The sequence below is a fragment of the Balaenoptera acutorostrata genome, chromosome 8 (assembly GCF_949987535.1).
Source record: "Balaenoptera acutorostrata chromosome 8, mBalAcu1.1, whole genome shotgun sequence".
Lineage (NCBI taxonomy): Eukaryota > Metazoa > Chordata > Mammalia > Artiodactyla > Balaenopteridae > Balaenoptera > Balaenoptera acutorostrata.
The window spans coordinates 100,204,786-100,228,770 of record NC_080071.1 but is presented as its reverse complement, the minus strand read 5'-3'; the positions used below and the strand labels follow the sequence as shown (position 1 = coordinate 100,228,770).

The following is a 23,985-nucleotide window of genomic DNA, read 5'->3' as shown; positions in this document are numbered from 1 at the left end:
AATAGTTAATCAAGTCCTGGAAGCACAGACAGTCCCATACAGGATAAATCCAAGGAGAAACACGCCAAGACACATATTAGTCAATCTATCAAAAATTAAGTATAAAGAAAACATATTAAAAGCAGCAAGGGAAAAACAACAAATAACACACAAGGGAATCCCCATAAGGTTAACAGCTGATCTTTCAGCAGAAACTCTGAAAGCCAGAAGGGAGTGGCAGGATATACTTAAAGTGATGAAGGAGAAAAACCTACAACCAAGGTTACTCTACCCAGCAACGATCTCATTCAGATTTGATGGAGAAATTCAAACCTTTACAGACAAGCAAAAGCTGAGAGAGTTCAGCACCACCAAACCAGCTCTACAACAAATGCTAAAGGAACTTCTCTAAGTGGGAAACACAAGAGAAGAAAAGGACCTACAAAAACAAACCCAAAACAATTAAGAAAATGGTCATAGTAACATACATATCGATAATTACCTTAAACGTGAATGGATTAAATGCCCCAACCAAAAGACATAGACTGGCTGAATGGATACAAAAACAAGACCCATATATATGCTGTCTACAAGAGACCCACTTCAGACCTAGAGACACATACAGATTGAAAGTGAGGGGATGGAAAAAGATATTCCATGCAAATGGAAATCAAAAGAAAGCTGGAGTAGCAATTCTCATATCAGACAAAATAGACTTTAAAATAAAGACTATTACAAGAGACAAAGAAGGACACTATATAATGATCAAGGGATCGATCCAAGAGGAAGGTATAACAATTGTAAATATTTATGCACCCAACATAGGAGCGCCTCAATACATAAGGCAAATACTAACAGCCATAAAAGGGGAAATCGACAGTAACACAATCATAGTAGGGGACTTTAACACCCCACTTTCACCAATGGACAGATCATCCAAAATGAAAATAAATAAGGAAACACAAGCTTTAAATGATACATAAACAAGATGGATTTAATTGATATTTATAGGACATTCCACCCAAAAACAACAGAATACACATTTTTCTCAAGTGCTCATGGAACATTCTTCAGGAGAGATCATATCTTGGGTCACAAATCAAGCCTTGGTAAATTTAAGAAAATTGAAATCGTATCAAGTATCTTTTCCGACCACAACGCTATGAGACTAGATATCAATTACAGGAAAAGATCTGTAAAAAATACAAACACATGGAGGCTACACAATACATTACTTAATAACGAAGTGATTACTGAAGAAATCAAAGGGGAAATCAAAAAATACCTAGAAACAAATGACAACGGAGACACGACGACCCAAAACCTATGAGACGCAGCAAAAGCAGTGCTAAGAGGGAAGTTTATAGCAATACAAGCCTACATCAAGAAACAGGAAACATCTCGAATAAACAACCTAATCTCGCACCTAAAGCAATTAGAGGAAGAAGAGCAAAAAAACCCCAAAGCTAGCAGAAGGAAAGAAATCATAAAGATCAGATCAGAAATAAATGAAAAAGAAATAAAGGAAACAATAGCAAAAATCAATGAAACTAAAAGCTGGTTCTTTGAGAAGATAAACAAAATTGATAAACCATTAGCCAGACTCATCAAGAGAAAAAGGGAGAAGACTCAAATCAATAGAATTAGAAATGAAAAAGGAGAAGTAACCACTGACACTGCAGAAATACAAACGATCATGAGAGATTACTACAAGCAACTCTATGCCAATGAAATGGACAACTTGGAAGAAATGGACAGGTTCTTAGAAATGCACAACCTACCGAAACTGAACCAGGAAGAAATAGAAAATATGAACAGACCAGTCGCAAGCACTGAAATTGAAACTGTGATTAAAAATCTTCCAACAAACAAAAGCTCAGGACCAGATGGCTTCACTGGCGAATTCTATCAAACATTTAGAGAAGAACTAACACCTATCCTTCTCAAACTCTTCCAAAATATTGCAGAGGGAGGAACACTCCCCAACTCATTCTACGAGGCCACCATCACCCTGATACCAAAAGCAGACAAAGATGTCACAAAGAAAGAAAACTACAGGCCAGTATCACTGATGAACATAGATGCAAAACTCCTCAACAAAATACTAGCAAACAGAATCCAACAGCACATTAAAAGGATTATACACCATGATCAAGTGGGGTTTATTCCAGGAATGCAAGGATTCTTCAATATACGCAAATCAATCAACGTGACACACCATATTAACAAATTGAAGGAGAAAAACCATATGATCATCTCAATAGATGCAGAGAAAGCTTTCGACAAAATTCAACACCCATTTATGATAAAATCCCTGCAGAAAGTAAGCATAGAGGGAACTTTCCTCAACATAATAAAGGCCATATATGACAAACCCACAGCCAACATTGTCCTCAATGGTGAAAAACTGAAACCATTTCCACTAAGATCAGGAACAAGACAAGGTTGCCCACTCTCACCACTATTATTCAACATAGTTTTGGAAGTGTTAGCTACAGCAATCAGAGAAGAAAAAGAAATAAAAGGAATCCAAATCGGAAAAGAAGACGTAAAGCTGTCACTGTTTGCAGATGACATGATACTATACATAGAGAATCCTAAAACTGCCACCAGAAAACTACTAGAGCTAATCAATGAATTTGGTAAAGTAGCAGGAAACAAATTTAATGCACCGAAATCTCTTGCATTCCTATATACTAATGATGAAAAATCTGAAAGTGAAATTAAGAAAACACTCCCGTTTACCACTGCAACAAAAAGAATAAAATATCTAGGAATAAACCTACCTAAGGAGACAAAAGACCTGTATGCAGAAAATTATAGGACACTGATGAAAGAAATTAAAGATGATACAAATAGATGGAGAGATATACCATGTTCTTGGATTGGAAGAATCAACATTGTGAAAATGACTCTACTACCCAAAGCAATCTACAGATTCAATGCAATCCCTATCAAACTACCACTGGCATTTTTCACAGAACTAGAACAAAAAATTTCACAATTTGTATGGAGACACAAAAGACCCCGAATAGTCAAAGCAATCTTGAGAACGAAAAATGGAGCTGGAGGAATCAGGCTCCCTGACTTCAGACTATACTACAAAGCTACAGTAATCAAGACAGTTTGGTACTGGCACAAAAACAGAAATATAGATCAATGGAACAGGATAGAAAGCCCAGAGATAGACCCACGCACATATGGTCACCTTATCTTTGATAAAGGAGGCAAGCATATACAGTGGAGAAAAGACAGCCTCTTCAATAAGTGGTGCTGGGAAAATTGGACAGGTACATGTAAAAGTATGAAATTAGAACACTCCCTGACACCATACACAAAAATAAACTCGGGCTTCCCTGGTGGCGCAGTGGTTGAGAATCCGCCTGCCAATGCAGGGGACACGGGTTCGAGCCCTGGTCTGGGAAGATCCCACATGCCGCGGAGCAGCTGGGCCCGTGAGCCACAATTACTGAGCCTGCGCATCTGGAGCCTGTGCTCCGCAACAAGAGAGGCCGCGATAGTGAGAGGCCGGCGCACCGCGATGAAGAGTGGCCCCCGCTCGCCGCAACTAGAGAAAGCCTTCGCACAGAAATGAAGACCCAACACAGCCATAAATAAATAAATAAATAAATAAAAATTTAAAAAAAAAAAAAAAAAAAAAACTCAAAATGGATTAAAGACCTAAGTGTAAAGCCAGACACTATCAAACTCTTAGAGGAAAACATAGGCAGAACACTCTATGACATAAATCGCAGCAAGATCCTTTTTGACCCAGCTCCTAGAGAAATGGATATAAAAACAAAAATAAACAAATGGGACCTAATGAAACTTAAAAGCTTTCGCACAGCAAAGGAAACCATAGACAAGACCAAAAGACAACCCTCAGAATGGGAGAAACTATTTGCAAATGAAGCAACTGACAAAGGATTAATCTCCAAGATTTACAAGCACCTCATGCAGGTCAATAACAAAAAAAACAAACAACCCAATCCAAAAATGGGCAGAAGACCTAAATAGACATTTCTCCAAAGAAGATATACAGATGGTCAACAGACACATGAAAGAATGCTCAACATCCTTAATCATTAGAGAAATGCAAATCAAAACTACAATGAGGTATCATCTCACACTGGTCAGAATGGCCATCATCAAAAAATCTAGAAACAATAAATGCTGGAGAGGGTGTGGAGAAAAGGGAACACTCTTGCACTCTTGGTGGGAATGTAAATTGATACAGCCACTATGGAGAACAGTATGGAGGTTCCTTAAAAAACTAAAAATAGAACTACCATATGACCCAACAATCCCACTACTGGGCATATACCCTGAGAAAACCATAATTCAAAAAGGGTCATGTACCAAAATATTCATTGCAGCTCTATTTACAATAGCCAGGACATGGAAGCAACCAAAGTGTCCATCATTGGATGAATGGATAAAGAAGATGTGGCACATATATACAATGGAATATTACTCAGCCATAAAAAGAAATGAAATGGAGGTATTTGTAATGAGGTGGATGGAGTTAGAGTCTGTCATACAGAGTGAAGTAAGTCAGAAAGAGAAAAACAAATACAGTATGCTAACACACATATATGGAATCTAAGGAGAAAATAAGAAAAAAAAAGTCATGAAGAACCTAGTGGCAAGATGGGAATAAAGACACAGACCTACTAAAGAATGCACTTGAGGATATGGGGAGGGGGAGGGGTGAGATGTGACAGGGTGAGAAAGTGTCATGGACATATATACACTACCAAATGTAAAATAGATAGCTAGTGGGAAGCAGCCGCATAGCACAGGGAGATCAGCTCGGTGCTTTGTGACCACCTAGAGGGGTGGGATAGGGAGGGTGGGAGGGAGGGAGATGCAAGAGGGAAGAGATATGGGAACATATGTATATGTATAACTGATTCACTTTGTTATAAAGCAGAAACTAACACACCATTGTAAAGCAATTATACTTCAATAAAGATGTTTTAAAAAAATCAACTGTGTTTCTATATAATAGCAATAAACATGGAGAAAATGAAATTTGAAATTCCATATACAAAAATTCAAAAAAAAAGAAATATTTAAGTATAAATCTAACAAAACACATAAAGGACTTATATATTGAAAGCTACAAAATGCTAGTGAAAAAAAATCAAACAGAATCTAAACAGACAGTCCATTTTCATGGATTGGAAGCTCAACATAACAGATGTCAATTCTCCCCCCAAAAACCTGATTTCTATCAAAATCCCAGAAAGATTTTGTTGTACATTTAGACAAATTTACATGGAAAGGAAGTGGAATCAGAATAGCTAAAAGAATTCTGAAAAGGAAGAATGATGTGGGGGGAATCAGCCTACCCAATCTCAAGACTTATTATTGATATATAGCTACAGTAATCAAGTCTGTGTAGTATCAGAGGATGGAACAGACAGAGAACCCAGAAACAGACACACATAAATACAGCCAACTGATTTTTTACAGAGATGCAAAACCAATTCCAGAAAGGATTAACAGTCTTTTCAACAAATAGTGATGGGACAATTGGACACCCATATGCAAAAAAAAACAAAAGAACCTCAACATAATCCTCACACCTTATTAAAAATTAACTGACAACAGAAAAGACTCGTGTATGAATCCTAGGACTATGAAACTTTCAGAAGATAACATAGGAGAAAACCTTGGGAAACTTGGTCTAGGTGAAGTGTTAAACATGACAACAAAACACAGTCCATAAAAGGAAAAACTGATAAATTGGACTGCATCAAAATTAAAAACTCTGTGAAAGGCACTGTCAAGAGAATAAAAAGATATGCTACTGATCACATATCTGACAAAGGATTCCTATCTCAAACATATATATAAGAACTCTCAAAACTCAACAATAAAAAAATAATAAAACAAGTAGAAAATGAGCAAATGACATGAAGACACATCTCACTGAACAGGATATATGGATGGCAAGTAAGCACATAAAAAGATGTTCAACATCACAAGCTATGGGAAATGCCAATTAGGATCACAGTGAAATATCACTACACACCTACTGGAATAGTTAAAATAAAAAACAGCGACAACAGCAAATGCTGGTGAGGATATAGAGAAAGTAAACCACGCATACACTACTGATGGGAAAGAGAAATGGCAGAGAAACTCTGGAAAGCAGTTTGCCAGCTTTTTAAAAAACTAATCATATACTTACCATACATTCAACTCAGCAATTACATTTTTGAGCACTTATCCCAGAGAAATAAAACTTTATGTCTGCATAACAACCTGTACATGAGTGTTCACATAAGGTTTATTGGTAACAGCCAAAATCTAGAAACAACCAAAATGTCTCCCAATAGGTAAACGTTCTTCAATACATAATGTGGTACATCCATACCATGGCATACTACTCAGCAATAAAAAGGAACAGACTATTGACACATGCAACAATTTGGATGACTCTCAAGGGCGTTGTGCTGAGTGAAAACATCAAAAGATCTCAAAAGATCACACGTTGTATGATTCCATGTATATAACGCTGTGGAAATGACAAAGTTATACAGATGGCAAACAAATCAGTGGTTGACACGAGTTAGGGAAGGGGAAGAAGGGTGTGACTATAAGAAGGTGTAGCAGGAAGAAGATATTATGAACAGTTTTATACCTTGACTGAGGTGGTGGTTATACAAATCTACATGTATGATAAAATGACATGGAACCAGACATAAACATTGCACCAATTTCAAATTCCTGGTTTTGATTTTATCTACCATGTAACAGCTGGGGAAATGGGCGAAGAGTACATGAGATTTCTCCATATTACCTTTGCAACTTCTTGTGAATCTATAATTATTTCAAAATTAAAAGTAAAAAAAAAAAAAAAAAATCAAAATGCCTTCCACAATTAGAGACGGCTATATGTAGCACTGAACGCCTGGCACCTCTAACTAGGGGACACCGCAAGGTATTTGGCATGTGATTTTTTTTTTTAAGGTTTTGTTTTAGTTTTTTCAAAATAAAAAAAGCATTTTTTCTGATGATAGAGAGTATTCAAGTAAATCATTAAGTATAAACTTGAATCATCAAAATCGTATTACCATGATTCATTTTTAGGTCTATCTTAAAAAGAAAATGTGAACAGGAAGATTATAAAGCAGTTGCTTTATTTTAGGAAAGCAAAAGATGACAACAATCTATTTAAAAAAGAAAAGTTTAAAGAAGAAAAGGGTTTACAGTACATTTCTGACTTCTCTGATACTGGCTGGCTCAAAGTTTTCTTTTGTTTTAAAAGGACAGTAGCACAGAGACCCCAAGTTTCCCTCACTTGGATTCTATAAGGCGAAGATTTGCTCCCTACCTCAGGGGTTGGTGCAGCATAGGCTGTGTAAGGAGGTGGGGAGGAAACCACGGCAGTCTCATCATACATGACTTCTGAGCCAACATAAGCCTTGAGAGGAGAGAAAGTATGAAAACAAGTGAGTTGCCGCAAAGCAACTAAAGGCTCTTATGATACTATACCCTTTTATTTAGCAAATAAAAAAAATTAAAAGCCAAAAAGTTTAATCTTTGAAGAGGAAATATACCAGCTCTCTGAGAAGCAGTGACTAGCAGGACCACCTTCCCCTTGCCCACCACCCAGCACTCCAGTGTCCTTTGAATTCAGAAGGATGTGGTCCTCCTCAGCCACCAGCAGGGGGCAGAAGTAGAGTTCTCACTGCCCAAGAAGGCCACAGGGCCTCCACTGTTACCCAGGCCTTTTAAAAGATGTTACACCACTCTCAACAACCCTTCTGTTCACAAATAAAAATCCTACAATCTAAAACGTAGCAGTCAGGGATATGTTCTACATTCACAACCTGGTTTTTACATTAAAAAATTTAAAAATCTTTCAGTAAATTACCCCCCAGTGGAAAGCAAAAATATATGCACTATTTTTAAAAAAAATCCACATGAAGAATCACCTTGGCTCTTGTCCCTAACTATATGAATCATCAATACTAACTTCATTCAAGTAGAGGATTTTCATCAAAAGAAAAGGTAACTGGAGCTGTAGAGTAATCTTAGGAGGAAGAACAGTCCTGGGCTAACAAAAGTAGGAAAAAACAGCATTTGGATATTAATTCTTTTTACTTTCTTTTCCCACCTATACAAATTCTTTAAAAAGCACCATCTACCTTTCTCTTTTCTTCCTAGAGAAATAAAGGAAAAAATAAAACCCTATCTGAAGAATGAAAATGTTGACCACAGAGGGAATTGCCTTTGATTCCCTGACAGACACCAAGATGGTATCACTAGCCTCTACAAATGGGGTTTACTGTCTCAGTTACTTCCTAAAGTCAGAAGAAACTAGAGACAAGTACAAGTCCCAAAAATGTTTATTTCACAGGCTGAGATGCTATTCATGAAAAGGACCCTGTGGTCCTTTTTGTGCCTTCTCTGTAAATGACAGCAGAATTCAAAGTGTTGCAAATCTTTGTGAGATACAAACATTTCTCGAAAACAAACTCTGGGACCAGTGTGCCTGTGTTAGGAGGGCTCCTCCTGCCAAAATGTTTTGGCAAAATCCAGCTTCCTCACTGTCAGCAAAACACAGCCTGCCTATCTCTGCTTGCTCATCCTGGGCCGGATGGCAAAAAAACCCTCTTCCCCATTTCCCTTCTTAACCTCCAGTTCTCCCGTTTGTTACAGCAAGACTATGTGAAAACATTACTAGTGACTGCAATTAGCAACTTACTGTGTTTGTCCTGGAATCCTGAAGTGTAAATTTCCAGGCCCTGAAGAAAAGAAAAAGAAAGCGGTACTTTATTTGAGGCAATCCAACATCTATCTCAACGGTTCTCAAACCTGCATTGGCATCGGAATTTCTGAAAAAGCTTGTTTTAAGAACAGATCTGAAGCCCTTGCCTCAAGACCCACTCAATCAACTCATCTGAGACATGCACTAGGAATATATGATATGTAAAGAAATAAATCTATAGCACATATGTAATATTTAAAGCATAATCTACTCTACAGTTTTTCCTTTACTTTTTAAATAAATGTAAAATGTACCATGCTTAACTATACTAGAACTAGCTGTATCTGTTCATGTTATACACACAGATCTATTTGATTTTTTAATGGCTACATAATGTTCCATGATACGAGATTTAGACAGTCAGCAATATTTTGCAATTAAAAATAATGTTGGTATTTAAGAAACTGACCTATAACATACGTAAGTTTAAGGTGTACAACATGATGATCTGATACACATATATCATGAATTGATTACCACAATAAGGTAACACCTCCACCCCCGCACATGAATACCTTTTTATTTCTTCTGGTGATAACATTTAAGATCTACTCTCTTAACTTTCAAGTATATGAGACAGTATTATTAATTACAGTCACTATGCTGTACAATAGATGCCCAGAACTCACTCATTTTACAGCTGGATGCTTGTACTCTTTGTCCAATATCTCCCCCATTTCCCTCAACCCCTGGCAAACACCATTCTACTCTCTACTTCTATGATTTCGGCTTTTTTAGATTCTACATATAAGTGAGAACATATAGTATTTTTCTTTCTCTGACTTACTTCACTTAGCATAATGCCCTCAAGGTCCATTTATGTTGTTGTAAAGGCAGGGTTTCCTGTTTTATGGTTGATTAATAGTCCATTACCCATGCATGCACAAGTCTGTGTGTGTGTGTGTGTGTGTGTGTGTGTGTGTGTGTGTATCACATTTTATCAATTCATCCATCATCAGACACCTGAGTTGTTTCCATGTCTTGGCTACTATGAATAATGTGAGAAACACGGGGGTACAGCTATCTCTTTGAGACAATGATTTAATGTCCTTCAGATATATACACAGAAGTGGCACTGCTGAATCATATGGCAGTTCTATTTTTAATTTTTTGAGGAACCTCCATACTGTTTTCCATAGTGGCTGCACAAATTTACATGCCCACCAACAGTGCAGGTTCCCTTTTCTCCACATCCTCACCAATACTTATCTTTTGCCTTTTTGGTAACAGCCATTCTAAGGTGTGAGGTGATCTCACTGTGGTTTTGGTTTGCACTTCCCTGATCATTAGTGATGTTGAGCACCTTTGGAAAAACGTTTTTTCAAGTCCTTTCCCCATCTTTTAATTGGTTTGTTTTTATGCTATGGAGTCATACAAGTTCCCTATATATTTTAGATACTAAACCCTTATCACATAAATGGTTTGCAGATATTTTCTCCTATTCCATAGGATGCCTTGTTATCTTTCTAATTGTTTCTTTTGCTGTGCAGAAGTTTTTTAGTTTAATGTAGTCCCAATTTGTTTACTTCTGCTTTTGTTGCTTGCACTTTTGGTGTCATATCCAAAATCACTGCCAAGACCAATGTCAAAGACCTTTTCCCCCATGTTTCCTTCTAGTAGGTTTGCAGTTTACGGTCTTACATTTAAGTCTTCAATCCCTTTCAAGTTAATTTTTGTGAGTGGTCAAGATAGGGAATAAGTCCTTTCTGAAAAATCTGGGTTCTACACTCTTCTAAGCATAATTCCTTTGAATGCCTTATGCCGGGGTTCGCTTATCCTTCTCCGCCTTCCAGTGCTCGGAAATGACAAGCCCTGGGGGAACCTTCCAGTCTCTGCTAAGGTCCCAAGTATATCATAGTCTCAAGCGTTTTTCCTTAGCTTTTTCAAGAAGTATCAGCACCTCTACAGACTGCAGAGTACTACCAAAAATTTTTAAGATTTAATTAGCTCATCTTGTTACTGCTTCTGGGAGTTGTGGTAGGGTTAAAAACCATGATACATCTCAACAGAATCTTCTATGTCGTTTTCTGACTGTCGCTCTTTGTATTCTGTGCTTGAAGTTGAACTTCTTTATTTGGCTGTTGCTTCTGAATGTCCTCCCCTTCATTTCACCAGGTAGTTGAGGAAGATGACACAGATTCATTTCCCCCTTTTTTCTCAGAGGTCTCTGTAATGGGTTGAATTGTGTCCCCTGCAGAAAGATAAGCTTAAGTCCTAATCCCCAGTACAGGTGAATTATTTAGAATAGGGTCTTTGCAGATGGAGTCAAATTAAGATGAGGTCATACTGAATGAAGGTGTCCTTATAAGAAGAGGAAATTTGGACACAGACACACAGCGAGAATACCATGCTATAACAGAGGCAGAGACTGGAGTGATGCAGCTGCAAGCCAAAGAACATCAAGGATAACCGGCCACAACCACAACTAGGTAGAGGCCAGGAAGGACTGTATCCAGCGTCTGAGAGGAAGCATGGCTCTGCTGGCACAGTGATATCAGACCTCTAGCTTGTGGAACTGTGAGAGGATAAACCTGCTGTTTTAAGGCACCTCGATTGTGACACTTTGTTACAGCAGCCCCAGGAAACAGTCTCCTCTCCTTTACTTTTTTACCTTTCTGTGTCATTTTATTTCAAGTGTGCTTCCTGTTAACAGAATAAATAGCTGGACTTTGTATTTTCTGCCCAATCTCAGATCTTATCCTTTTTAAGGAGAATTTAACCAACTCACATTTATTGAAATCACAGATATCATTGGTCTAATTACTGCTACTTCATCTCCTGTAATGCTTTATTAAGTTTACCTGCTGGGTTTTTTTATTCCTCTAGTATCACCCTCCATCATTCTCTCCCTAATTGTACCCTTAAAATTAGACACATAAATAAAACTCTATTTTCCCATACAGGTTAAGAAAAAGTCAGCCTTCCATGCCAAAAAGGCAAGTCCTTCAGTGTACTTTTACCCCTTCTCCTTCCTCTATGACAAAAAAGCCTCCCACGTTTTGTTTAACTATTCTAAAATTTTAGTTCTAGATATTTTTTCCACTACTACTTAAAGGAACCGTCCATACATGTGACATCTCAGCAAACAGTAGAACAGAGCAGTTAAGAACAAAGGGCTATGAAGACAAAGGTTCAAATCCTGAGTCTAGTCTACTAGCTCTAAAACCTTGGGAAGTATATGGTAGGCAGAATGATGCCTCCTCCCTACAAAGAGATCCATATTCTAATCCCCAGAACCTCTGAAAATGTTACCTCACCAGGCAAATGGACTCTGCAGCTATACTTAAGGTTAAGGACCTTGAAATGCGGAAGATGATACTGGATTATCGAGGCTGGCTCAAACTATTCTTAAATCCTTAAAAGCATATAACCTTCCCCAGCTACAGAGAATCAGACAGATGACAGCAGGAGAAGGGCTCAGGCCAGAAGCCAAGGAATGCAGGAGGACTCTTGAAGCTGGAAAAGGCAAGGAAACAGACTGCCCCCTAGAGCCTCCAGAAGGGATCATGACCTTGCCAACACTTTGAAACCTAGTGTAGAACTCTGACCTCCAGAAATGTAATCAGAAATGTGTACTGTTCGAAGTCACTAAGCTTGTGGTAATTTATTATAAGAGCATTAAAAACTGATACAGAAAGTTACTTAAACTCGCTATGCCTCAATTTCTTACAATGGAACAGTATCCACTTTATAAGATATGGTGAGGATTAAACAACATACATAAAGCAGTTAGCACAGAGCCCAGCGCAAAGTAAGTGTTCAAATTATTAAAGAGTAAAAATATAGACCCAGTTTATAAAAAAGTAGCAAACTGGCTTGACCTGTGTTCATTTCTCCATTAGTCTTTAGGAAAGGTACATCTTTTCCGGAAAGTGCCATTTAAGATTCACTAATATAAATGAGAAGAATGTAAAAAAAGAAACTACATCTAGGATTTAAAATAAACCCTAGAGACCAGCATGGAATAAATGCCTATACTGAGGATGAACATATATGTGAAATGCAGGGGCAGGCACTCTGACAAACTGGTCAGCTGGATTTTATAAAACTGTCACATATATATGAATATTTTAGTATACAGGAATACTATAATAATCTCTGTTAGTGAATTCTCACAATGTCCAGAGTTAACCTTTGTTAGTGGTACAGTGTGGACAGGAAAAAAAAAAAAAACCAGTGTTTTCAAGATTCTGATCCTACATCAATGCTAATGTTAACAGACTGAGAATTAATACAGTTGAGTTTTCCTTCTTTGTGGTTCCGTACCCCTCCTTCAGAGATGGCAGGTGGAAATAAGAACCACCAAAAGAAGAAAAGGCTACATAATACAGATGTCAGTGCTTTTTAAAAAGACATTTACATAAAAAGAACAAGCTTTAAGCGGAATTCCCCGGCAGTCCAGTGGTTAGGACTCCACGCTCTCACTGCTGAGGGCCCAGGTTCGATCCCTGGTCGGGGAACCAATAGCACACAAGCCATATGGCACGGCCAAAAAAAAAAAATTTTAGAACCCACTTAACTATGCCCATCGCCCAGTGTGCATCTAGTAATGAAAAAAGAGAGTGCAAAGTGACTGTATCTAATAGTTTCTGCCATACTCACTACAATGGGACCCTGCATGGGCAGCTCTGCAGAGGCAGAAACTAGGATCAGGGTTATCAGACATGGAATAAGACTCTTAACATTTCTTTCACACAACCTCTGAGTCACTTATTCTGCTGCCTACAGGAACACTCCACCCCCATTCTTCTCCCTTCCTCATAACTGGAATTAAAACAGAAAATACTTTTAAAATTAAACACACTGGGAAAAAACTTACAAACAATCATCTGTGCTTTCTGCACAAAGACTGATGGTTTTCCCGTCTCGGCAAACAATCTGCAGCAGACAGTCTTTTGGCTTCCCATCTGGAGGCTGAATATCTATGAAAAATATGTAGAATACAGGAGTATTTATATAGTTTTTTTTTAAGGATTTCTTAACAGCTCAGATAAGCAAAGGACCAGAACTTCAGAACATTACAATTATAAAACATCTTTGTTCTGCTGTACAGAACCAAACACATGAATCATTACTCCATTCTAATTAAACTTCCTGCAGGAGAAACACGTAAGCCTCTTCTAGAGCGCAATCCACATATGGTGATATACAAAATAGCCCAGACATTACAAGAATAAGCACAATGAAAAGTGTTGCAAAGCATCAGTTAACAGAATACTTACTGCTTTTATTCACAAAGCATCAAACTAGATCGCTGCTTTAAAATTGAAAATCAGTTGTTTAAAAGTATCTCTGTGTACCAACAAGTAAGACCTATGATATCTGAGCCTGGTTTAAGTAAGGATTTCAATAGCTAGTCCATAGAGACTTGTGCTTCAAGAACTTATAGGGGCAGGATATTATAACACCAATGGTTACTACAGCAGCCTCTTTATTCCAAATAGCAACAGAGCTAATAAAAGAAACAGGTAAGTCTACATATGCCATTAATTAGAAATAGAAAAGTCTATGCTTATTAAAACAAAAAAACTATTCCTTCAATAGTTGTTATAATTATATTGAAAGACATCATGGATTTTAAGAAACTGACTAGAGTTGTTACCAATAAGCCAGTTTCTGAGTCACAAAATCTATACTGCCTAGGGTAGCTCCATCCTTCTTGGGGTTCTCAGCACTCTGGTTCCTTAGTTTTCCACCACCTTCTCCATGAGAGAGAACGGAAATGTGGACTGATGGGTCTAATTCAGAGGAGAAAATTAATCTGCTGACCCACATGGGTCATAATCCAAGTGTCTGGTTTCACCTGGTTACCTCTTCCCAGATGAAACCCTTCTTTGGTCTGTAAATGAAAGCAGAATGGGTAAGGAAGAAGAATCAACTCCCATCAAGAAAGCAGAAGGGCAGGCGACAGAAGCTGGACAAGACAGACCCACTTACCCCGACATTCGTGTCCCGTGCGGATGTTGATGCAGTCCACGGGCATGTGGACCTTATCCTCCACGCTCTGCCGAGTTTGGTCATCATAATAGATCAGGTGACCATCTGACCACAGGTCAAACCAATTCTTCTTCCAGCGCTTCAAAATAGTACCTGAAAAAAAGTGGGAAATGTTGCCTTTGAGTGGAAAAGCAAGGACTTTGTCCTCTAATTTGCCGGTAACAGAAACAAAAGAAACTTTCCTCTGGTCCCCAAAGTATATCTGCATACAATTGCCCAGAGCAGTCCATCAAAATGGAAGTGAAAGCAGACCCGAACTGCATGAACACCCACGCTGTACCAGGGCTGCATGCAGCATGCTCTAAGATGAGAACTTCGATCTTACTGAGAACACTGCCCACTTAAAAGTCTCAAAATATTAAAAAAAAAAAAATTCAATAAAACTTTGATTTTGAGCTAATGAAACATGTCTAACATTTAACTCTCCATGTGGTATATCTAAACCTTCCCAGTAGTATCTAACTGCTAGATTGAACTGTAAAGTTTCTACATACAAATAACAATAATACCTTCCTCTTCTGGAAAAACTTCTCTTTTTCTTGAAGGGTCTTCACATGTACTCTTCTCTAACACTCACCTTCCCTTATAGTCCACAGTGTGGGGAGTCTCCCGGCCTAAGGCTAGGCAGAGGCAGGCTCAGACACTGGATACATCCACACCCAGGACACTGACCCAGGCCCAGGGCCTGACTCCTACCCAGCACGCATCCATCCTACTTACTACCTCACACGTCTCCATCAGTTTGAGAGAATTCATCCTTTCATTTGTAATCTTGGACTAGGCATCTAACTTTATAAAACTCTGATTTCCTTGTCAGCCAAAAGGGAAAACTAAAAGTTATCCCTGCACCTTTCTCACATCCATACGCTACCGGCTGCATCTTTTGTTCCTATAGATCCCACCCTGTTCATGGCCAATGTGCACAAATTCCATTGCATGTGCCCCTCTTTATGTACCCACGTCTGCTACAGGTATCAACCAGGTATTCATTCCAGCAGCCTTCCGAATTTCTTTTACCACTATCAAACACCCACCTTGCTGAGAGCACTTGCCCAAACTGATAAATAAGTGACACCCAGCATCCATTTAACTGGCAGTGCCTGAGCTGTGCAGAAACTACCAAAGAGAGCCACCCAAACACAGACAGGTGTAATCACCCAGTTGGGGAGTTCTACCCAAGTACCGCACCTGCCATCAAAGCCCTGACTGCAGAACCCTAAATTAAGCTGTCCTCCAGAGTCCAGATACTGAGTCCTACAAGTCTGCCAATGGCAAGAAAAGGAATCCTGAAGACAGCGGTGCATATATGTAACTACGTGTGTATCTCTGCTGCTCTGCAACTCAGTGAATATAATACAACTCACCTCATTTCAGTTTATTATGAATGATACTTCTGCTTTAGCAAAGACAGAAAATCAACCCACACATCGGGAGATGGGGAAATGGAGTAAGTCTTCTGAATACACACTTTTAAGATAACCATAACTAAGTGGAAAAGTCTGTACAACTTATTTACAGAACTCCTATTTTGTGTACATCATCATGCTAAGCGCTGATGGGAAGCACAAAATTGTCAAAAGGGTCACTGTTCACTTATGTTGACAGAGTATTTACATTGAGTTATGATGGAGAAAGGAAACTTGCCCTCAAAGAGTGCAGGAAGGCAAGGCACGTCCTCCAGGTCTGAGCAAGGCTCTCCATGTCCCCTGACCATTTTAGGATCACAAAACCCAAGACAAGGAAACTTACACAAACATTGGGGCTAGATTCCAATATGTCACGACTTTTTTTTTTTTTAAGCCAACAATACAATAGCTGCATCTATTCTTAGACTACAGAACTGTCATAGACCTTGAAAGGACACCTGTTCAGCTCCAGGTCTGAGAACGTAAAACTAGTAATAGGACAGACAGGCTGAAAGCTTGTCTCCTGGTAGAAAGGCTGTTGATGTTGAAACGAGACAGTCCTGAGTCTGAATGTAGGTTTGCCACCCATAGTTAACATTTGGACCAGTTACCTAGTATCAGTGAACCTCTACTTCTTCAACTGGAAGCTGGGGTAATGCCACCTACCTCACAGCTGTTGTGATAATTATATTGATATAAAAATCTGTAAAATGGGAATACAAACAAGCTTCATAAATAGTTTTTATAAACCATCTAAGGTATGCAAGTCCATTCTTCATTGCTAGGCTCAATTTTAGCTAAGTATTGAAGATATTCCTTAAATACAAATTCATATCTGAACAATACAGTATATATCACCACTCAAGCTTCTGCTGGAGTCATAAACAATATACTAGTCACTTTTCCCTTAATGCTGCTCTTTCTAGAAAGACAGCAGAATAATCTGCTTACTCTTTCTGCAATAAACAGAGCTGCTTCTTCCTGCTTTAAAACATACTATGAATCCTACTTCAGGTGGCAGCCTCAGAGATAAGCAGAGTTAAGTATATGCAGGCCCACAGAGATAAGCCTAAGAAAATGAACTCAATCCCATAAAAAAAGAACTGAGTCCCTTCTCCAGAGTCCTTTTGGAGACACAAAAGATTTGGTTTTAGATAAACTCGTTCCCTCGGGTCAAATCTTAATCTATAATTAAAGACTCTAGTATTTCAGAATCTGGTCACTGTTCAATCCCCGGATGAGACAGGTGTTCCCCACAAAGCGAGCAGTACCTCCATGCTAATATATTAGCTCAGCTCCATGGTAATATATCAGCTCCGCTTGGGTAGACCCAAGAACCTCAGGTCAGCCGTTAGTAATACAGCATGCTAGGGACTTCCCTGGCCATCCAGTGGTTAAGATTCTGTGCTTCCATTGCAGGGGGCACGGGTTCCATCCCTGGTTGGGGAACTAACTTTGTCGCACCGCATAGCCAAATAATAATAATAATAATAATATAGCACGCTAGTGAGAAAAGAGAAACCAGCAGGGACTACTACTGTCCCCTGGTTCCTGTCAAGGCAGCAACCAAGAAGCTCCACGTGTGCAGAAAAACGGTTCATAGAGCTCTAAAAATCTGCAAGAGGAAATCCAGGGCGACCACATTAGTAAGACTTTGTTGTTTGTTTGTAACCACTGGCAGTGTCAGCCACAGACATAAAGATGTACCCTAAGGCAACACTAAACCCAGCCCAAGGGGCTCATGTCCTGTACTTACTCTGTCTCAGCAACCATCCACTCTTCACAAACGCCATCTCTTCACCTGTAGAAGAAGAAACAGGCAGGTTCAAGATTATACCCAGCAAAGAGAATGACCCGTATGAGCTGTTTTTACTCACAACACTTCTGACACCAAAGGTGTGGGGTTTTTCCATACCACCAACTTTCCAATTCTCAGGACACCAACGGGAGGTCTAATGATTCAATTAGACTCTGACACTAACCACCTGGAGTTAGCATCAGACCTCACAGGTTAAGGGCTCAGTTCCACAAGAGTGCTCCCACTTTAGACACAAGTCCTGGGCCACCCATAGTTCTGATCTATACATTGGGGGTGCCCACAACCCCCTCCTGAGATTCGATAATTTGCTAGTATGGCTCACAGAACTCAGGAAGGCACTTTACTTACCATTACCTATTTATTATAAAAGGATACAACTCAGGAACGGCAAGGTGGAAGAGATGCAGGGGACAAGGATTGGGGAGAGTGCAGAGCTTCCATGCCTCTCCAGGCACCATTCTCCCAGCATCTCCATGTGATCATTGGAACCCTGTCATTTAGGGGGTTTTAAGGAGGTTCCATTAGGTAGCCATGATTGATTACGTCATTGGACACTGGTCCTTAAGCTCCATCGCCAGCCTCTCTGCCATCTCTGGAGGTCCAAGGATGGGGCTGAAAGATCTTTTTATTTTTATTTATACATGTGTTTATTTTATTTATTTTATTTTTGGCTGCGTTGGGTCTTTGTTGCTGCACGCAGGCTTTCTCTGGTTGCGGTGAGCGGGGGCTACTCTTCGTTGCAGTGCACGGGCTTCTCATTGTGGTGGCTTCTCTTGTTGCAGAGCACGGGCTCTAGGCACGTGGGCTTCAGTAGTTGTGGCAGGCAGGCTTCAGTAGTTGTGGCTCATGGCCTCTAGAGCTCAGGCTCAGTAGTTGTGGCGCACGGGCTTAGTTGCTCCGTGGCATGTGGGATCTTCCCGGACCAGAGCTCGAACCCGTGTCCCCTGCATTGGCAGGCGGATTGTTAACCACTGCGCCACCAGGGAAGCCCCTGGGGCTGAAAGTTCTAACCTGCTCATCACAAGCTTGGTCCCTCTGGCAACCAGCCCTATCCTGAAGTTATCTAGGGGCCCATCATCTCATTAGCATAAACTCAGATATGGTTGAAAGGGGTTTATTATGAATAAAAAGACAACAAAAAGACACCCCTAGTACCTCTATCTCTCAGGAAATTCCAAGAGTTTTAGAAGTTCATATGTTTCTTATTATATCACAAAACCACAGCCCTTTGGTCTAACTCTCTATCCTTAGCCCTTTCAGCGTCAGCTGAGGAAAGGACCAAAGCCATTTTACCTCACTGCCCACCTGGAATTTACCCAGTGCCTCCTTAATACGGCCAATACAACCCCCCACACACACCCCAGGCTTTAGCCTCAGCACCCTGCCCACCTTACTAAGTCTAACTCCACTTACATCTAACAGACATAAAGCAGCCCTAGAACACAAAGAGTCAGCTCTGTCAAGGACTTGTGGCTTCTCCTAACATGCCTGGTATCATGAGGCTCTGGGGTCCAGCTGCCTCAGCCTCACCCCTGGTGTGCCCTAACAGCTGCACACAGCCCAGTAAGGTGCGCACTGGTGTCAGCAGGTGGGGTGGCCAGGTCAGAGCAGAACACCAGAAGTCATGGAAAAAAAGGTTGATAAATTTAACTCCATAAAAATAAAAATCTGAGTGGCAAAAAATAAAGTCAAAAAGACCAATAAAAGATTAAGAAAAATACGTTTTACAACCATATATATGGCAGCAGTGAGTTAATTTCCTTCACATACAAAGCTCACTTATAACAGAAACAGCAATCATTTGGCAGTTCACAGGAAAAGAAACATGAATGGGCAAAAAGCTCATAAGCTACTCCATTTCTCTCTCAATTCAACTAACAAAATTCAAATCACAAGTTAACAATATTACCTATCAGAGGGCCACAAATGAAAAAAACTATGATACCCAGAAAGGAGAAAGCATAATGGCAGGAATGAAAACTGTTGTAACCTTTTGGGAGGGAAATTTGACAATATCCCTCCAAATTTTAAATATTCATATACTTTGACCTAGCTATCTCACCATTACTAGAAATATGCCTCATTAATACACATACACAGGTTCACCAACACATGTATAACACTAGCCCCAACCAAAGGGCTCCACGAAAGAGGACTGCTTAATGAGCACCTCCACCCATAGCAGATCATTATGCAGATGTGAAAAGGAATGAAGTAGAACAGTGCGTGCTGATGAGCACACGTAGCTGATAACCACACAACTGTTTTCTGGAAGGAATCTTAAAAACTGTTAACAATGTGTACCTCTGAGGAGAGGAACGAGGCAGTGCTGCATATGTGTCAGAAAAGAGGGTGACTATTCAGGCCTTTTATACCTTTCTGTACTATTTAAGTTTTTTAAAACAATTTGCGGGGCTTCCCTGGTGGCACAGTGGTTAACAATCCACCTGCCAATGCAGGGGACACAGGTTCGAGCCCTGGTCCGGGAAGATCCCACATGCCGCGGAGCAACTAAGCCCGTGTGCCACAACTACTGAAACCACGTGCCACAACAACTACTGAAGCCCACGCGCCACAACAACTACTGAAGCCCACGCGCCACAACAACTACTGAAGCCCACGCGCCACAACAACTACTGAAGCCCACGCGCCACAACTACTGAAGCCCACGTGCCTAGAGCCCGTGCTCCGCAACAAGAGAAGCCACTGCAATGAGAAGCCTGTGCACCGCGACGAAGAGTAGCCCCAGCTCGCCACAGCTAGAGAAAAGCCCACGCGCAGCAACGAAGACCCAACGCAGCCAAAAATAAAATAAATTAAATAAATAAATTAAAAAAAAAAACAATTTGCAAGTATTGTATCATTTTATTTTTTGAAATCAACAGATATTATTTGGAGGCTGAGATTATGGGTCACTTTTGTTTTCTACTTTAGCAGTTTTAGGTATTCTCTTTAAGGCACAAAGGTTTGGAAGGTTAGCAAAATGGAGCACAAGCCCAAGTGGGCACCTCAAAAGAACAAATGAGTTCTCGCTCATTTAACTTTCCCCATGTCTAAGTATGGCTCGAGTCTCACAAATCATCCTATATTCCAGCATGTCCAAAATCCTGTAATCTGAAGGTTCTTAGTCTCCCTGCAGTTTCTGCCAATTCATGCTGTCTGTCCTCACCAAGAAAGGAAAGACGTTTTTCATCTTTCCCTCCCACATTTAGGTCCTCAAACGTACAGCCCCAGATGAACTAGATGCACAGTCAGTCTCTTCTCTTTCTCTCAGTGCATGTTCGCACTGCTCACTGCTGCTGCGAGACACCTGCTGACAGTGAAGGGACGAGCCTGAGGGCAGCCGACTGTTGAGATGGCAGCGCTAACTGCTGAGTCACGGACTCACCCAACCAGGGATCTCCCGCTAATGCAAGGCTTTCCATTACGCAAAACGATGGGTTTCTTCATTATTTAAACTGAGTTGAACTAGTTTCCTGCAACTTGCAGCCTAAAACATCCTAAAACAATCATTTACTTCCAAAAGGATTTGAGGCAGAGAAATAATACCAACATATTTTCATTCAACAGATATTCTTTGAACATCTAACGTGTGCCCAGCCTTGCAGCAGGCACTAAGGATACAGCAGTGACCAAGCTAAAATCCCCGCTTTCATGTTAGCTTACATTCTAATGGAAGAAACAGGTTAAACTTGTAAGCTAAAAAGACAGGGGATGGAGTGTTATAGATAGCATCACATCTCTGCAGTGATACTATTACCCCAGAACATATAACTGGAAGGGTATATAACACGTATTCAACTCATGCCAAATCCTGGATATTTATACTAAAACTTCCTATGATCGTAACATAAACTCATTTATTTTCCTTTGGAAAATAGCTGGGAATAGGTCAAGCATCACTTCCAGGTACTGGGAGCTACCTAGGTGCAGTACAAATATAAAACCTGACTGATGTTCTCACACAACTCTGCTGGTACCTTCTGAGTTGGTGGTTATGGAACCAAGTGAACAGCGCAAAAATGTGACGCAACAGGAAGGAGTCACCCGAACTTCTGTGGTAAATTTTTGTAAATCTTTCATGATTCTTGATATTAATTTGGCTGTATTTGCTGACATTCATAATAGTCAAAATGTCAGCTCAGCCTAACAATGATATTAAGAACAGCTTCATTTATTCACAGGTCTTCAAGAATCCGAGTCCAACAACTTTATGTGCCTGTAAGATTAACACCACCCCCAGTAGCATCCAGGAAAATAAAGAGTTATAAACAGAGTTCCTTAAGGACCTAGAGCTTTCCAGTTATCTACTAATTGTATGGATCAGCATATGAGTTGCCAGATCTTGTGCCTATGTTTTCTTTGGCGTTTCCTTGGGGTGAGGCTGGGTTTCTTTTACTTTTCAGGTAGATGTGGCTCAAGGGATGTCAACAAGAGAAAACTGGGGCTTCCCTGGTGGCACAGTGGTTAAGAATCCACCTGCCAGTGCAGGGGACACGGGTTCGAGCCCTGGTCTGGGAAAATCCCAAATGACGCGGAGCAGCTAAGCCCGTGCGCCACAACTACTGAGCCTGCGCTCTAGAGCCCGCGAGCCACAACTACTGAACCCCGTGCGCCTAGAGCCCGTGCTCCGCAACGGGAGGAGCCACCGCAGTGAGAAGCCCGCGCACCGCAACGAAGAGTAGTCCCCGCTCACCGCAACTAGAGAAAGCCCACGTGCAGCAACGAAGACCCAACGCAGCCAAAAATAAATAAATTAAATAAATAAATATATTTTTTAAAAAAAGAGAGAAAACTGAAAACCCAACTTGGAAATCAATTTCAGGCCACTGGAGTCAAGAATTTAAAATGGAAAAAAAAACTTCTCCATCAACAGGACAACATTATAAATGTATCTTAGGCGTGCCCATATAAAATAGTTCAAAACTATTAAAGAAAGAGAAAAATAGATTACAAGGTAGAAAGAAACTTAAACTGAAATTAGCAACAGAAACTCACGACTTTTTATAAAAGGGTAATTGTTCTGCCAACTCAAGTAGCTTCTTATCTGGTATCATCCTGTCTACCATTAGTCATTATGTGGAACAATCTCACATGCCCAGATTTTTATCTCTAATACTGGTCTCCTCTAAAGGGAGCCAGCACTCCTTGAAAACGAGCTGGTTACAACTCAGGGACAGGACACCTCAAGATGTGCCTAAGTTGTCTTATTGTCAAAAAACAAAGATGCTTTCAGGAAAAAAAAAAGTCAACCAGCTGAAGAAACGGCATCTAATGGCCAAATTGTGACAACATGGGTGCCAATGTGAAAATAATAATTATGGTTCATTAGAACAAACTGAGGCTAAAAGGCATCCTAAGTATAAAATGATTAAAACCATATACATCACTACAGAATGTGTTAGAGGAAACACACCTTCCAATGTGACTTCAATTTGACAACTGGGGTGGGGGAGGCGCAGGGGGGTTAAAAAAAAGGTTAAACACGTTGATTTGTGTAATTCCTTCCTCTCACTAAATAATTCTAACAGTTATTGCATTACCAAGTAAGAGATATTTGTTGTTTACTGTCTAAGATGTTAGGATTTCTTTTTTAAGACAGAAAGTCTAGATTTCTGAGCTAAGGACTCAATTGTACTGCTACATAGGCAGCAGAGAAGACGGTAGGAACAGGTTTCAAACCGTCCTAAAACTTACACTGCTGGGGAGAAATGACTCCTGGAAAAGAACCCCGGATTTACACCCTCAGCAATGCGCTGAGTTTGGTTACTTGCACTTTCCGGGCAAGCACTTACAAGCCCATCTCCAGAAGTCAGAAAAAGCCAAGAGGATATTAAAGGAGCTTCCTGGACTTCCCTGGTGTCCCAGTGGTTAAGAATCCTCCTGCCAATGCAGGGGCCACAGGTTCTATCCCTGGTCCGGGAAGATCCCACATGCCGTGGAGCAACTATGCCCGTGCACCACAACTACTGAGCCTGCGCTCTAGAGCCCACGAGCCA

General features: G+C 40.1%; 1 protein-coding gene across 4 annotated transcripts in view; it reads right to left on the bottom strand.

Annotated features, from left to right (window-relative positions):
- Positions 1–23,985, bottom strand: part of PLEKHB2 (pleckstrin homology domain containing B2) — a 50,952-nt gene that overhangs the window by 19,388 nt on the left and 7,579 nt on the right. For 3 of the 4 annotated variants that reach the window (XM_007182880.3, XM_007182881.3, XM_057551602.1), the window contains exons 2-6: positions 17,924–17,968; positions 14,702–14,854; positions 13,584–13,686; positions 8,702–8,741; positions 7,325–7,414 (exon numbers count right to left, since the gene is read on the bottom strand). In XM_007182880.3, the coding sequence (XP_007182942.1) occupies positions 7,325–7,414; positions 8,702–8,741; positions 13,584–13,686; positions 14,702–14,854; positions 17,924–17,960 (423 nt within the window). In that variant the 5' untranslated portion in view covers positions 17,961–17,968. Of the gene's footprint in view, positions 1–7,324; positions 7,415–8,701; positions 8,742–13,583; positions 13,687–14,701; positions 14,855–17,923; positions 17,969–23,985 lie in introns of those variants that run through there. The other variant, XM_057551603.1, reaches the window with a different exon arrangement.